General features: G+C 45.8%; 1 protein-coding gene across 1 annotated transcript; it reads left to right on the top strand.

Annotated features, from left to right (window-relative positions):
• The first annotated feature begins 13,734 nt into the window (after positions 1-13,734).
• LOC115460004 (oocyte zinc finger protein XlCOF6-like) lies at positions 13,735-16,374 on the top strand. Its single transcript, XM_030189866.1, has one exon. The coding sequence runs from the start codon at positions 13,740-13,742 to the stop codon at positions 15,897-15,899; it is 2,160 nt and encodes a 719-aa protein (XP_030045726.1). The 5' UTR covers positions 13,735-13,739; the 3' UTR covers positions 15,900-16,374.
• The last annotated feature ends 1,267 nt before the right edge of the window (positions 16,375-17,641 follow it).

Here is a 17,641-nt window from a genome sequence, read left to right as displayed (position 1 = left end):
CTATCTGTGCCCTGCGAATCTTTGACTTTTTGCTTGCCAGTTGCAAGAAATAACCCCGGGACACTGCTTTCAGAGCATCCCATACCATGTTGAGTGAGGGCCCTGACTCCAAGTTAAATTCAAGGTATTCTTTTAGCATCTTTTTATATCCTTCCACTACTTCCCCTTCCCCCAAGAGGCCAACATTCAGTGTCCATCTTTTATCCTTGTGTTCTGCTCTGATATTTGGTAAGGTAACCCACACCAGTGCATGGTCCGAGATGGTCATATTCCCTATTCCCGCTTCAGGTCCCTTCTCTACTAATGTGACATCTAAAAAAATGTAATCGATGCATGAGTAAGAGTTGTGGACTGGTGAATAAAATGTATAATCTCGCTCCTTCTGATGTTTCAACCTCCACGAGTCCAATGTGCCTAATGATTGCGCTAGAGATCTCAGAGCCAATGAGTCCTTCTGACCTTTGGCCCTAGGAGCTCCCGTGCGATCTAAGTTCAAGTTCATCACGGCATTGAAGTCCCCACCAATCACAAGGGATCCCTGGACAAAACTAGTTAAGGAGTTTCTGACTCTCTCGATAAAGCTCGCCTGTCCTACGTTGGGCGCATATATAGATGCAATTGTTAGGTCCACTTGGGCAATTCTAATATGCAAGAAGATATAACGTCCACCCGGGTCCCTCTTTACCTTAATCACCTGTGCCCCAACCGATGCGTGTATTAGTATCGCTACTCTTTGACTCTGCTGCCGATGCATAGTGTGCCACTGGGTATTCTGAGTGGGAAAGAAGCCTTTCATGTCTGCCCCTCAAGTGTGTTTCCTGCAGGAGGGCCACATGTGGCTTTAACTGCGTCAATTCTTTGTAAAACTTCTGTCATTTCTGTGGCATATTTAACCCCTTTACATTCTAGGAGAGAATCTTTAAGTCTGTACCCATCACTGGTTATTTGAACAAGACTGATCAGTTGCATCCTTTCGTGACACCTCTGTACAGTATTGCATTGTCTTGCATCCGTAGCCCTAGCCATGTCCACCCCCCCCCCTCCCCTTCTAACATCCCCTCATCTATTCTCCCCCCCTTACATCCCCCCTTTCCCAACCATTCTCACCACCTGAAGGACCAATGTCCTCCAGATGGGAATCGAGGAAGCTACCCATGAGCCACAGAGCCCCGAACCCCGCATCCAGCCCACCCACCCCCACTCCCACCAGGTCTTGAACACTTATTGATTCCCCATTCCCCCGCCCCCCCTAGTTCCCATCCAGCTCCAATCCATTCAACTTGTATTTCAGCATTAATCCTACCCATCAACTTAGCCGACTCTGTGTTCCCCCCCCCCCCCAAGTCTTAAGCTTATAGCTAAAAGCGGGTCCTTCACCAGCTAAACAGTCTGCAGGCCAAGACCAGCCTTTCCAGCGACCTTTGGGCACGTTCTCCAAAAGTGAGCTCCCTCCATTCACCATGGCCCTTGAAACACTGTCCCAGCACCCTTGTCAAACCTGTGCAGTCCAGCTCAACGCTTCTGGCTACTTTTCTTGGAAGATTCTGGGACTCTTTGCCACCGTTGAAGTTTCGCTCTCGTAGTGGGCGCCACCGCCCCAGGTGGGGTCTTCGCGGAAACAAGGTCAGCAGCATACAGGACCTCCCATGCCTCCATTAGGGTTTGCACCCTATGCTTGTTACCCTTCAGGGTGAAGTTTAGTGAAAAAGGGAATCCCCATCTGTATTGTATCTGATGTTTGCTCAGGGACTCTAGCGCCGGCCTCATCTGTCTTCTTAGCTGGAGGGTGTATTGTGAAAGGTCTTGATAGACCTGTATCTGAGCTCCGCCATACTCCAGAGTCTTTGTCTTTCTTGCAGCCGACAGGACCTTTTCTTTGATTTCATATTTATGGAACCGCACAATTATATCACGCATTTGTTGCTCCTTTCGCGTGCCCAGTGCTCTGTGCGCTCTGTCCAATTCACACCACAGTTCTCCCTCCTTGGGGCCTAGCAACGTGGAGCACAATGTTTGTACTATCTCCGCCACGTTTTCTGTCTCGCCGCCTTCAGGGACACCGCGAAAGCGAATGTTATTCCTCCGTCCCCGGTTCTCAATATCATCCAATTTGTATTCCAGGTGAGCGTGTTTATGTTCCATTTCTTGCAGCAGAGTGGCGTGTTTATTTAAAGTGTCCGTGTGCTCGTCTATTTTCAATTCTGCCTCCTCCACTCTTCCTCCTAATTCTCTGAGATCAGCGCTGAGAGTGTACATCCGCTCTAATATTTCATCTTTAGACTGCTTGATCTCCGTCTGGATATTGGAGAGAAACCTGCAGAGCTCACCGGATATGCCTTTTTTTGAAGGTGGGGCTCGCGCTTCAGTCATAAAGAGTGCAGAGTCCGAATCCGACGAGGAGGCATGCTCAGGCGATTCACTGTTTTTTGCGGCCTTGCTCGGCATACTTTTTTCTGCCCTTTTCGCCTCTTTTTTCTGCGTGGAAACTGCTTTGCTCATGTCTCCAAGTATTTAAGGGTGTGATCCGCTTGCTTTGCTAATTTTTTCTCCCTTTGGGTCGCTATTTTACCCGGTTTTTCGGTAGTGGGAGAGGGAGCTCCGAGGCTAGGCTGCCATGCTACCCGATGACGTCACTTCCTCGGTAGAGAATATTATTAAGAACAGAATTACAGAGCATATTCAATAGCATGGATTAATGGGACAAAGTCAACATGGATTTAGTGAAGGGAGATCTTGCCTCACCAATCTACTACATTTCTTTGAAGGGGTGTACAAACATGTGGATAAAGGTGAGTCAGTTGATATTGTGTATCTGAATTTTCAGAAGATGTTTGACAAAGTACCTCATGAAAGACTCCAGAGGCAATTGGAGAGTTATGGGATAGGAGGAGGTTTTCTATTGTGGATTAAAAACTGGTTAAAAGATAGAAAACAGAGATTAGGGTTAAATGGTCAGTATTCTCAATGGAGAAGGGTAGTTAGTGGGATTCCCCAGGGGTCTGTGCTGGGACCGCTGCTTTTTAACATATTTATAAATGACCTAGAGATGGGAGTAACTAGTGAGGTAATTAAATTTGCTGATGACACAAAGTTATTCAAAATCATTAAATCGCGGGAGGATTGTGAAAAATTACAAGAGGACCTTATGAGACTGGGAGACTGGGGGTCTAAATGGCAGATGACGTTTAATGTGAGCAAGTGCAAAGTGATGCATGTGGGGAAAGAAGAACCCAAATTATAGCTACGTAATGCAAGGTTCCACGTTAGGAGTCACAGACCAAGAAAGGGATCTAGGTGTCGTCGTTGATGATACGTTGAAACCTTCTGCTCAGTGTGCTGCTGCGGCTAAGAAAGCAAATAGAATGTTAGGTATTATTAGGAAAGGAATGGAAAACAAAAATGAGGATGTTATAATGCCTTTGTATCGCTCCATGGTGTGACCGCACCTCGAATATTGTGTTCAATTCTGGTCGCCGTATCTCAAAAAAGATATAGTGGAATTAGAAAATGTGCAGAGAAGGGCGACAAAAATGATAAAGGGGATGGGACAACTTCCCTATGAGGAAAGACTAAAGCGGCTAGGGCTCTTCAGCTTGGAGAAAAGGCGGCTCAGGGGAGATATGATAGAGGTCTATAAAATAATGAGTGGAGTTGAACGGGTAGATGTGAAGCGTCTGTTCACACTTTCCAAAAATCCTAGGACTAGGGGGCATGCGATGAAGCTACAATGTAGTAAATTTAAAACGAATCAGAGGAAATTTTTCTTCACTCAACGTGTAATAGACTGTTATTAAATGGACTTGGGGAAAATCCACTATTTCTGGGATAAGCAGTATAAAATGTTTTGTACTTTTTTGGGATCTTGCCAGGTGTTTGTGATCTGGATTGGCCACTGTTGGAAACAGGATGCTGTTCTTGATGGAACTTTGGTCTTTCCCAGTATGGCAATACTTATGTATCTGAGGATTTGAAGGCGACGAAACAGTGTGACAAGGCGGTGACCGTAGCTAGAAGGTTGTTAGGCTGTATAGAGAGAGGTGTGACCAGCAGAAGAAAGGGGGTGTTGATGCCCCTGTATAAGTCATTGGTGTGGCCCCACCTGGAGTATTGTGTTCAGTTTTGGAGGCCGTATCTTGCTAAGGATGTAAAAAGAATTGAAGCGGTGCAAAGAAAAGCTACGAGAATGGTATGGTATTTGCGTTACAAGACATATGAGGAGAGACTTGCTGACCTGAACATGTATACTCTGGAGGAAAGGAGAAACAGGGATGATATGATACAGACATTCAAATATTTGAAAGGTATTAATCCCCAAAGGAACCTTTTTTGGAGATGCGAAGGCGGTAGAACGAGAGGACATGAAATGAGATTGAAGTGGGGCAGACTCAAGAAAAATGTCAAGAAGTATTTTTTCACGGAGAGAGTGGTGGATGCTTGGAATGCCCTCCCGCGGGAGGTGGTGGAGATGAAAACGGTAACGGAATTCAAACATGCGTGGGATAAACATAAAGGAATCCTGTTCAGAAGAAATGGATCCTCAGGAGCTTAGCCGAGATTGGGTGGCAGAGCCGGTAGGGGGAGACGGGGCTGGTGGTTTGGAGGCGGGGATAGTGCTGGGCCGACTTATACGGTCTGTGCCCTGAAAAAGACAGGTACAAATCAAGGTAAGGTATACACAAAAAGTGGCACATATGAGTTTATCTTCTTGGGCAGACTGGATGGACCGTGCAGGTCTTTTTCTGCTGACATCTACTATGTTACTATCCAGCTTATAATCGAAAGTGATCGCTGGCCATAAATCGGGAGATGGCCGGCGATTTCGCAAAAGCGGCGAAATCCGTATAATCGAAAGCTTCTGTTTTGACAGTATCGCCGCTTTCCCTTCGCCTCGCCGGCGAAAGTTCAAGGGTGCGTGTCAGCGGCGAAGCAAAGTCGGGACATGGGCGGGCATAGGCGTGGCTACCAGATGGCCGGCTTTCGCCGATAATGGAAAAAAAAAACAGCGATAAGCAGTTTATCGCTGGGTTTACTTGGTCCTTTTATTTTCACGACCAGGCCTCAAAAAGGTGCACCAAATGACCAGATGACCACTGGAGGGAATGGGGGATGACCTCCCCATACTCCCCCAGTGGTCACCAACCCCCTTCCATACTAAAAAAAATAAAACTAAAAACCTTTTTTGCCAGCCTCAAATGCCGTACCCACCTCCATGACAGCAGAATGTGTTGTATCCTCTGACAGCCTTTCCCTGGTTGCGATGTGGCTGTCAGGTGAGTGTGACACCTTTTCTGTTAGGTGCCCTGCAGAGTCACATTAGCAATTCATTGTGGTGGGTATAGGTAGGGTTACCATACGTCCGGATTTCCCCGGACATGTCCTCTTTTTGAGGGCATGTCCGGGGCATCCGGCGGATTTTGCCCGCGCCCACGTTTGTCCGGATTTCTGGACAAACGTGGGCGCGGGTGCGAGCAGGCACGTGCGTGCGGTGGGCGTGTGATCGGCGCCGTGGGTCTGGTGACCTGGTCTCCCGTCCCCTCCCCTTCCTTACCATGTTCCCTGGTGGTCTAGTGACGTCTTCGGGGCAGGAAAGAGCCCCCTCTTTCCTGCCCGGAGCGCTGCCTCCCCTGTCTATCATCCTTCTCGGTCTGGCTGGGGATTCAAAATGGCCGCCGAGAGTTGAACTCTCGCGAGGCCGCTTCAACTCTCGGTGGCCATTTTGAATCCCCAGCCATACCGAGGAGGATGCAGCAGGCAAGGGCAGGCAGCGCTCCGGGCAGGAAAGAGGGGGCTCTTTCCTGCCCCGAAGAGAAGACTCTACTAGACCACCAGTAAGTGAGGGGGGGGTATGTGATGGGGGGGGGAGGGGACTATGTGACGGGGGGGGGAATAGGGGCGGAACCCGGACCTGAAGGGGGCGTGACAGGGGCGGGACATGAGGCGTGGCAGGGGCGGGGTAGGGGGTGTGACATGTGTCCTCTTTTTCAGAGGACACAAAATGGTAACCCTAGGTATAGGGTACTGGGCTCTACTCCCATGGAGCTTTTCCCCCCTGCTAACTGGGTCAGAGTGTGCCCTGTTTTGCTTCCTGTTGTAGTCCATGTGGTAGTGGCCATTTTTGTAAGCCAGTTTTAGTTCCCTTTCCTGTGTTACCCACGTTAGAGAACGTACAGTGGTGGAAATAAGTATTTGATCCCTTGCTGATTTTGTAAGTTTGCCCACTGACAAAGACATGAGCAGCCCATAATTGAAGGGTAGGTTATTGGTAACAGTGAGAGATAGCACATCACAAATTAAATCCGGAAAATCACATTGTGGAAAGTATATGAATTTATTTGCATTCTGCAGAGGGAAATAAGTATTTGATCCCCCACCAACCAGTAAGAGATCTGGCCCCTACAGACCAGGTAGATGCTCCAAATCAACTCGTTACCTGCATGACAGACAGCTGTCGGCAATGGTCACCTGTATGAAAGACACCTGTCCACAGACTCAGTGAAACAGTCAGACTCTAACCTCTACAAAATGGCCAAGAGCAAGGAGCTGTCTAAGGATGTCAGGGACAAGATCATACACCTGCACAAGGCTGGAATGGGCTACAAAACCATCAGTAAGACGCTGGGCGAGAAGGAGACAACTGTTGGTGCCATAGTAAGAAAATGGAAGAAGTACAAAATGACTGTCAATCGACAAAGATCTGGGGCTCCACGCAAAATCTCACCTCGTGGGGTATCCTTGATCATGAGGAAGGTTAGAAATCAGCCTACAACTACAAGGGGGGAACTTGTCAATGATCTCAAGGCAGCTGGGACCACTGTCACCACGAAAACCATTGGTAACACATTACGACATAACGGATTGCAATCCTGCAGTGCCCGCAAGGTCCCCCTGCTCCGGAAGGCACATGTGACGGCCCGTCTGAAGTTTGCCAGTGAACACCTGGATGATGCCGAGAGTGATTGGGAGAAGGTGCTGTGGTCAGATGAGACAAAAATTGAGCTCTTTGGCATGAACTCAACTCGCCGTGTTTGGAGGAAGAGAAATGCTGCCTATGACCCAAAGAACACCGTCCCCACTGTCAAGCATGGAGGTGGAAATGTTATGTTTTGGGGGTGTTTCTCTGCTAAGGGCACAGGACTACTTCACCGCATCAATGGGAGAATGGATGGGGCCATGTACCGTACAATTCTGAGTGACAACCTCCTTCCCTCCGCCAGGGCCTTAAAAATGGGTCGTGGCTGGGTCTTCCAGCACGACAATGACCCAAAACATACAGCCAAGGCAACAAAGGAGTGGCTCAGGAAGAAGCACATTAGGGTCATGGAGTGGCCTAGCCAGTCACCAGACCTTAATCCCATTGAAAACTTATGGAGGGATCTGAAGCTGCGAGTTGCCAAGCGACAGCCCAGAACTCTTAATGATTTAGAGATGATCTGCAAAGAGGAGTGGACCAAAATTCCTCCTGACATGTGTGCAAACCTCATCATCAACTACAGAAGACGTCTGACCGCTGTGCTTGCCAACAAGGGTTTTGCCACCAAGTATTAGGTCTTGTTTGCCAGAGGGATTAAATACTTATTTCCCTCTGCAGAATGCAAATAAATTCATATACTTTCCACAATGTGATTTTCCGGATTTAATTTGTGATGTGCTATCTCTCACTGTTACCAATAACCTACCCTTCAATTATGGGCTGCTCATGTCTTTGTCAGTGGGCAAACTTACAAAATCAGCAAGGGATCAAATACTTATTTCCACCACTGTAGTTCTTACCTTGAATGTTGCTGAAAGAGGGCATTGTACACCATTGTGCCAGCTCTGACCTACTGCTCATCTTAGTACCAGGGGACTCTTTGCCAGTGGGGCACAACCTCTGATCTGCAGTTAACTGTGAGTAAAGGTGGTTATGCCAAGAAAGGACTTTTTCAGAGACATTAGTCTTCAGGTGTGAACTGGTGTGCCAAAGTTATACAGCAGCAATAAGTCCTAGAGTCTGTATGCAGGTCCCTGGAGCAATTTTATTGGGTGCAGTACATTTGTGGGTAGTGGGTTTGGGGGGCTCAGCTCCCAAAGTAAGAGAGCTATGCACGTGGGAGCTTTTCTGAAGTCCACCGCAGTGACCCCTAGGGTGACCGGTTGGTGTCCTGGCATGTCAGGGGGGGGCCAGTGCACTAAAATTGCTGGCTCCTCCCATGGCCAAATGCCTTGAATTTGGCCGGGGTTTGAGATGGACGACATAACTTTCCATTATCGCTAAAAAACGAAGCTGGCCATCTCAAACCCCAGCCAAATCCAAGGCATTTGACTGGCCGGAACCATATTATCGAAACAAAAGATGGCCGGCCATCTTTTTCGAAAATACGGGTCTGGCCAGCTGTTTGCGGTGCCGTCAAAATACATCGCTGGCCATGTATTTCGCCGGCGCAGTTCGATTATACCCCTCTATGTTACTTATGTACTTATATCCAGGAAGAAATTTCCTTGTCTATTTTAGCAGTCTGATACGAAAGCAAAGAGTCTATAAACCTCTTTTGTATTTCACCCTTCATAGATGGAAAGTACTCTTCAACCATCTGCTGTTGCCTTCCAGTAATAAATCCTACCTGATCAGGGTTAATTAGGCCGTGAGGGAGGGAGTGACATAGAGGCAGAAAACACTCCCTCACTGGGATGTATCCTATCCGGCTCTGTAGCTTTATCCACTTTCAGGTTTTCAAGTCGTTTATAAACGCTTTCTTCTATGAACGGTGCAGGGTCCACTCCATTCTCAGATATTCCCTCCTCAACCGACTGTGATCCTTCTCCAGAATTTCCTTCCGTGAACACTGAAGAGAAGTATTTGTTTATCGCATTCACTTTATCCTCATCACTCTCCACATAGCTATTCTCAGCGTCTTTCAGTCTTGCAATTCCGTTCCTATTCTCCTTTCCCCAATATATCTAAAAAAAGGTCTTGTCACCTCTCTTTACATCTTTAGCCATTTTTCTTCTGCCTGCGCTGTCATAAGTACATAAGTAATGCCATACTGGGAAAAGACCAAGGGTCCATCGAGCCCAGCATCCTGTCCACGACAGTGGCCAATCCAGGCCAAGGGCACCTGGTGAGCTTCCCAAACGTACAAACATTCTATACATGTTATTCCTGGAATTGTGGATTTTTCCCAAGTCCATTTAGTAGCAGTTTATGTACATAAGTACATAAGTACATAAGTAGTGCCATACTGGGAAAGACCAAAGGTCCATCTAGCCCAGCATCCTGTCACCGACAGTGGCCAATCCAGGTCAAGGGCACCTGGCACGCTCCCCAAACGTAAAAACATTCCAGACAAGTTATACCTAAAAATGCGGAATTTTTCCAAGTCCATTTAATAGCGGTCTATGGACTTGTCCTTTAGGAATCTATCTAACCCCTTTTTAAACTCCGTCAAGCTAACCGCCCGTACCACGTTCTCCGGCAACGAATTCCAGAGTCTAATTACACGTTGGGTGAAGAAAAATTTTCTCCGATTCGTTTTAAATTTACCACACTGTAGCTTCAACTCATGCCCTCTAGTCCTAGTATTTTTGGATAGCGTGAACAGTCGCTTCACATCCACCCGATCCATTCCACTCATTATTTTATACACTTCTATCATATCTCCCCTCAGCCGTCTCTTCTCCAAGCTAAAAAGCCCTAGCCTTCTCAGCCTCTCTTCATAGGAAAGTCGTCCCATCCCCACTATCATTTTCGTCGCCCTTCGCTGTACCTTTTCCAATTCTACTATATCTTTTTTGAGATACGGAGACCAGTACTGAACACAATACTCCAGGTGCGGTCGCACCATGGAGCGATACAACGGCATTATAACATCCGCACACCTGGACTCCATACCCTTCCTAATAACACCCAACATTCTATTCGCTTTCCTAGCCGCAGCAGCACACTGAGCAGAAGGTTTCAGCGTATCATCGACGACGACACCCAGATCCCTTTCTTGATCCGTAACTCCTAACGCGGAACCTTGCAAGACGTAGCTATAATTCGGGTTCCTCTTACCCACATGCATCACTTTGCACTTGTCAACATTGAACTTCATCTGCCACTTGCACGCCCAATCTCCCAGTCTCGCAAGGTCCTCCTGTAATCGTTCACATTCCTCCTGCGACTTGACGACCCTGAATAATTTTGTGTCATCGGCGAATTTAATTACCTCACTAGTTATCCCATCTCTAGGTCATTTATAAATACATTAAAAAGCAACGGACCCAGCACAGACCCCTGCGGGACCCCACTAACTACCCTCCTCCACTGAGAATACTGGCCACGCAATCCTACTCTCTGCTTCCTATCTTTCAACCAGTTCTTAATCCATAATAATACCCTACCTCCGATTCCATGACTCTGCAATTTCTTCAGGAGTCTTTCGTGCGGCACTTTGTCAAACGCCTTCTGAAAATCCAGATATACAATATCAACTGGCTCCCCATTGTCCACATGTTTGCTTACCCCCTCAAAAAAATGCATTAGATTGGTGAGGCAAGACTTCCCTTCACTAAATCCGTGCTGACTTTGTCTCATCAGTCCATGTTTTTGTATATGCTCTGCAATTTTATTCTTAATAATAGCCTCCACCATCTTGCCCGGCACCGACGTCAGACTCACCGGTCTATAATTTCCCGGATCTCCTCTGGAACCCTTCTTAAAAATCGGAGTAACATTGGCTACCCTCCAGTCTTCCGGTACTACACTCGATTTTAGGGACAGATTGCATATTTCTAACAGTAGCTCCGCAAGTTCATTTTTTAGTTCTATTAATACTCTGGGATGAATACCATCAGGTCCCGGTGATTTACTACTCTTCAGCTTGCTGAACTGACCCATTACATCCTCCAAGGTTACAGAGAATTCGTTTAGTTTCTCCGACTCCCCCGCTTCAAATATTCTTTCCGGCAAGTCTTTATGGACTTGTCACTAGCTGTATTTCCTTCTTGGCTTCTTTAATCTGATAATCTTTTCCGTGGTCCTCTCATTGCGTTCTTTTGTATTTCTTGAACAAAGCCTCTTTTGCTCTTACGTTTTCAGCTACTTGTTTGGAGAACCACATAGGCTTCCTGTTCCTCTTGTTTTTGTTTACTTTCCTTGTGTAAAGATCGGTTGCCCTATTTATAGCAGTTTTCAGCTTGGACCACTGCACTTCCGCTTCACCTTTTCCTGACCCATGCCATCAGCTCCTTCTTCAGATATTCCCCCATTTTACCAAAATCAGTACGTCTGTATCTGGAAAACACCTAGCACCTGCCTGGGGTTACCCTGCGGCCACCTGAAGAGTCTGTTCCCCTCCCCTCTACCTATACCCTCTAGCCCCATCCACCTACTGCTCCTCCCCCACCCCAGCCCCATCTTCTACTTCATTCCCCTCCCCTCTACCCATAACACCTAGCCCCATCTAACTCCTGTTCCTTCCCCCAGTCCCATCCATCTTCTGCTCTGTTCCCTTCCCCACCCACACCCCCAGCCCTATCGCCTGTTCCAACCCCTCTACCCCTAGCTCCATCTGCCTCCTGCTCCTCCCCCCACCCCATCCATCTTCTGCACCTTCCTTCCTTCCTCCCCCCCACACCAGTTTCATCCATTTTCTGCTTTCCAGGATCTCTTGTCTATTTGACACTATCATTTCCTGTGTCCCTGTCCCTATTTCCACGTTCAGTATCTGCCTTCTGTGTCCCCATTCCTCCCCTGTCCCGTTTCTCCCCTTCTTTCCTCTGCACTTCCACCCTAGCCTCTTCTCAATATCCCTGTGCCCGTTGCAATGCAGCCTCTTCACTCACTCTCTCTCTGCCCCCTGCAGTAAAGCTGCTTCTTCTCTCTATATATACCTCTTGCCATCCAGCCTCTTCTGTCTCTTTCTGTCCCATGCAATGTATCTTCTCTCCCTTCTCTCTCTGTTCCCCCTGTCATGCAGCTTTTTTCATCTTTACTCTCTCTCTCTGTCTCTCTGTTTTGTTCTTACCAAAGTTAAAATAAGAAAGTATTTTGCAGCAAAAATAAGGCAGGGTAATTGGGCTACACAAGCAAAAGGGAGAAGCTGGCAGGAGGAACACCTATATCTCATTGTTAGGTGAGACCAACAAGTGAGAGATGGTCAGTGGTCTTCCTGCCCCTTCCTTACAAGAGACCTACATACAATTTCTCTTAGCTTAGAATTCAAAGAAGTTGGTTCTGTAAAATGTCATTTTACTTTTGATTGAGAAGGCACATAAAAGATGCATTTCCTGGGAACCAATTGGGCCCGTTCTTGTTAGAACTTCTTATTGCAGTTATAGAAGGTAAGGAGTCATGGTTCTGAGGAAAAGGTGATGTTCTCAGGAACAGTTGGTTTTACTGTTCCCTCTTTTCTCTCTTGCCTTAAGGCACCCAGGCCTCTACACCTGCCCTGTTCCCTCCATAACCCTCCAGCCATAATATAGCGCTGATGGAAACACTGGCCACCTGCTTCCTTCTCTCCACCTGTTTCCCTCTTTCATCAAACCTAGTCATGGACATAATTCGACTGTAGCAGAGTTCCTCTCAGGTAAAGGGGGAGGTTTCTTCTGAGGTAATTTAATTGCTTTGGCCTGAGTAGTGCAGGGGAATGTTTTTGTGTTTTGTTTAATCCACAGTAAGAGAAATGTATTTATTATCTTCACGCCTGTAAATCTGTACCCTTCAGATTAACTAGGCCATATTCTCAACAGTCTCCTGATGTTCAGTGGTATTAAAGCAGGTAGTACCCTGAATATTGCCTCTGATCGCTCATAAAATAAGGGGCGGTCATGAGGGGGAGGCATTTAGGAGGAGCCCAGGGTTATGCAGGTGCCGGCTGGCTCACTTAGGACATGAACTACTGAATATCGGGCTGGCACCCACATAATTTTTTTTTTTAATTTAAACCCCCGTCCCCCGGCTCTCCTGCCAATGTTCCATCCTTTCTTCCACCCCCTCCCCCCCCCCCCCCCCCCCCCCCACCCCGGTTCTACCCTCTATCCCAGGTACACCAGTTGATTTTCTGGGGTAGGAGCACATTCTCCTCGCTCCTGCCCACCTTAAGTATATCCTTTTCCATAGCTGTAAAATTAATGATCATACTCTTCTATTTTATCCAACAGATGACGGATTTGGGAATGAGAGTGAAAGAGTGAGAATGTGTGATGAGCAGCAGAAAGAGGAATGGAAACACCAAGACTCCTCCAGAGACAGCACAGATCCTTCAGCAGACTTTGAAGGAGGTATCGGTAGCATAATATCAACCGGTGAGAAAGCAGCAGCTCAGAAAGGAGAAAGATTAGAAAGACAAAAGAGAAACTGTAGCTTTTTCCCAAGACTTGTACAACCTGGAAGACTCAACAGTGAGAGAGATTTTAAAAGTGATGATGGTTGGGAAACCTTTACTACCGACTCCAGTTGTATTGAGCACCACATAAGTGGGCTTAGGACTGAGCTTCATGACTGTCAAGGTATGCACAAAACTAACCCATCTGGAAACTGTGAAAAACCATGTAAACGTTCTGAATGTGATAAATGTTTCAATGAGAAAAGGAACCTACAACTGCATAAAATAGGTCACATGGAACATAAACCATTTAAATGTTTAGAATGTGATAAATGCTTCAAAGCCAAGGCTGAGGTGAAAATTCACAAAGTGAGTCATACTGGACAGAAACAATTTCAATGTTCAGAATGTGATAAATGGTTCAGAAGCAAGGGTAAGCTGAAACGGCATGAAATGATTCATACAGGAGAGAAACCATTTCAATGTTCAAAATCCTTTAGCGTCAAAGAGACTCTGAAAAAGCATAAAAGGATTCATACAGGAGATAAACCATTTCAATGTTCAGAATGTGATAAATTCTTTAGCACCAAAGAAAATCTGAAACAGCATGAAATGAGTCATACAGGAGAGAAACCATTTAACTGTTCAGAATGTGATAAATCCTTTAGATGGAAGGGGAATCTGAGACAGCATGAAAAGTGTCATACTGGAGAGAAACCATTTCACTGTTCAGAATGTGATAAATCATTTAGCTGCAAAGGGGATCTGAAACGGCATGAAAGGAGTCATACAGGAGACAAACCATTTCAATGTTCAGAATGTGATAAATCCTTTAGCACCAAAGAAAATCTGAAACAGCATGAAATGAGTCATACAGGAGAGAAACCATTTAACTGTTCAGAATGTGATAAATCCTTTAGATGGAAGGGGAATCTGAGACAGCATGAAAAGTGTCATACTGGAGAGAAACCATTTCAATGTTCTGAATGTGATAAATCCTTTGGCTTGAAAGGTAATCTGAAACAGCATGAAAGGATGCATACAGGAGAGAAACCATTTCAATGTTCAGAATGTAATAAATCCTTTAGTGTCAATAAGAATCTGAGACAGCATAAAAGGATTCATACAGGAGAGAAACCATTTCACTGTTCAGAATGTGATAAATCATTTAGCTGCAAAGGGGATCTGAAATGGCATGAAAGGAGTCATACAGGAGACAAACCATTTAACTGTTCAGAATGTGATAAATGTTTCAACACCAAGGCTGAGATGCAACGCCACGAAATCACTCATACAGGAGAGAAACCATTTCAATGTTCTGAATGTGATAAATCCTTTGGCTTGAAAGGTAATCTGAAACAGCATGAAAGGATGCATACCGGAGATAAACCATTTCAATGTTCTGAATGTGATAAATCCTTTGGCTTGAAAAGTAATCTGAAACGGCATGAAAGGAGTCATACAGGAGAGAAACCATTTCACTGTTCAGAATGTGATAAATCATTTAGCTGCAAAGGGGATCTGAAACGGCATGAAAGGAGTCATACAGGAGAGAAACCATTTAACTGTTCAGAATGTGATAAATGTTTCAACACCAAGGCTGCGATGCAACGCCACGAAATCACTCATACAGGAGAGAAACCATTTCAATGTTCTGAATGTGATAAATCATTTAGCTGCAAAGGGGATCTGAAATGGCATGAAAGGAGTCATACAGGAGACAAACCATTTAACTGTTCAGAATGTGATAAATGTTTCAACACCAAGGCTAAGATGCACCGCCACGAAATCACTCATACAGGAGAGAAACCATTTCAATGTTCTGAATGTGATAAATCCTTTGGCTTGAAAAGTAATCTGAAACAGCATGAAAGGAGTCATACAGGAGAGAAACCATTTCAATGTTCTGAATGTGATAAATCCTTTGGCTTGAAAAGTAATCTGAAACAGCATAAAAGGATTCATACAGGAGAGAAACCATTTCACTGTTCAGAATGTGATAAATCATTTAGCTGCAAAGGGGATCTGAAACGGCATGAAAGGAGTCATACAGGAGACAAACCATTTAACTGTTCAGAATGTGATAAATGTTTCAACACCAAGGCTGAGATGCAACGCCACGAAATCACTCATACAGGAGAGAAACCATTTCAATGTTCTGAATGTGATAAATCCTTTGGCTTGAAAGGTAATCTGAAACAGCATGAAAGGATGCATACAGGAGAGAAACCATTTCAATGTTCTGAATGTGATAAATCCTTTGGCTTGAAAAGTAATCTGAAACAGCATAAAAGGATTCATACAGGAGAGAAACCATTTCACTGTTCAGAATGTGATAAATCATTTAGCTGCAAAGGGGATCTGAAACGGCATGAAAGGAGTCATACAGGAGACAAACCATTTAACTGTTCAGAATGTGATAAATGTTTCAACACCAAGGCTGAGATGCAACGCCACGAAATCACTCATACAGGAGAGAAACCATTTCAATGTTCTGAATGTGATAAATCCTTTGGCTTGAAAAGTAATCTGAAACAGCATGAAAGGATGCATACAGGAGAGAAACCATTTCAATGTTCAGAATGTAATCCTTTAGCGTCAATAAGAATCTGAGACAGCATAAAAGGATTCATACAGGAGAGAAACCATTTCACTGTTCAGAATGTGATAAATCATTTAGCTGCAAAGGGGATCTGAAACGGCATGAAAGGAGTCATACAGGAGAGAAACCATTTAACTGTTCAGAATGTGATAAATCATTTAGCTGCAAAGGGGATCTGAAACGGCATGAAAGGATGCATACAGGAGAGAAACCATTTCAATGTTCAGAATGTGATAAATCCTTTAGCTTCAAAGGGCATCTGAAACAACATGAAAGGATTCATACAGGACAGAAATACTTAAGAACAAGGAGCATGCCACCGCAATTTGAGAGACGCTCTTGAGATGCTTGACTACCGAGCGGTGACCCTGGCTTGGAATGCGGAACTGCAATTAAATCTCCAACCAGAACAAATAGGAGTGTGCATAAAAACAATGTACATGACAATGGAAAACGCGGCTTTGTGGGAACTGCAGTACAAATTCTTGCTTCGTCTACACATCTCTCCTCACAGAGCATATAGAGCAACACTTCGAGAGACAGATTCTTGCCCAAAGTACAAGAGCATCAACGTACACCTGGGGGACACATGTATTGGAACTGTACCCAAGTGAAAATGTTCTGGACTGAGTTAAACATACATGTGTCAAAGCTCTGGAACACATCATGGAAACTGTCCCCAAGGCAACTGTTTGACCTATTTGGGATACAAAGGCCTGCCCCAGCGAGTTTCAAAGGATTTTTGAGGAGAGCAGTACTGATGGCGAAGCGAATCATACTACAACAGTGGTTGGCGGTGGACCGTCCAACCATATCCCACTGGAGGTCAGCAATGATCCAAGCATGTGCACTAGAGAAGAAAGGAATCCCGGACCTGGCCTCCAGGAGAGGCAAACAGTTTTGTAATATCTGGTCTCCCTTCTGGGACTCTCTTACTGCTAAAGCATGAAGCAAGATACTGAACTGTTAATCCATGTTACTAGGGGTTGGTATGGGAGGTTTAGTGGGGGGAGGGAGGAGAGGGGGGCAGGATGGGAGGAGGATAGGAATAGGCGGGGAACAGTTGGGGAAGAAACAAAAATGCAAGACGAACACTGTTTTTTCTTTTTGCCTGTTGTATTACTTGCATATGAATGTAAATTGAACGAGTTTGGATTGCAATAAACATTTAAAAAAAAAGAACAAGGATCATGGAACAGTATGTGCGGACTGTGCGGCAGTGCAGGAGAGGGTGTGCAGGAGTTCAGCGCACTTTAATCATTGTAAAAATAGTAATGTATGCTCTTCTGGAAAGGGAATTACAGACCATAGAAGTCTGCCCGACACTAGCTTTGTTCTCCAATTAGGCCGGTGCTCTAACCACTAGGCCACTCCTCCACTTGAGAACTGCCTTTTATGACAAGTTGGATGCAGGTGGCAAAAATCTGAATGATACGAGGCAGCTGGTCGCATCCATCTAAGCTCCACCACATCCATCTAAGCTCCACCGGCCCTCCGAACTCCACCGGCGGTCCCAGGCCCCAATCCGACGGGAAAGGCGCCGGTTGTAGAACGAAGCGACCCGCAAGTGTTACGGGCATCTGAGGAATGGGCACCTGAGAACAGAGTCGGTATGAGGGCGGGGGAAGCATTAGACACCAGAGTGACCAACGTGGCCTAGTGAGAAGGGCAATAAAAGTGGTCTACGCTTTTCCAGACCCGAGTGACATATGACCAACAAGAGCCAGGGAGGATTATTAGCGTGGGGCGACCA

This window comes from Microcaecilia unicolor, chromosome 1 (genome assembly GCF_901765095.1).
Source record: "Microcaecilia unicolor chromosome 1, aMicUni1.1, whole genome shotgun sequence".
In the NCBI taxonomy this organism is placed as follows: Eukaryota; Metazoa; Chordata; class Amphibia; order Gymnophiona; family Siphonopidae; genus Microcaecilia; species Microcaecilia unicolor.
The sequence above is the reverse complement of the archived record's forward strand: the minus strand, read 5'-3'. Positions and strand labels throughout refer to the sequence as shown.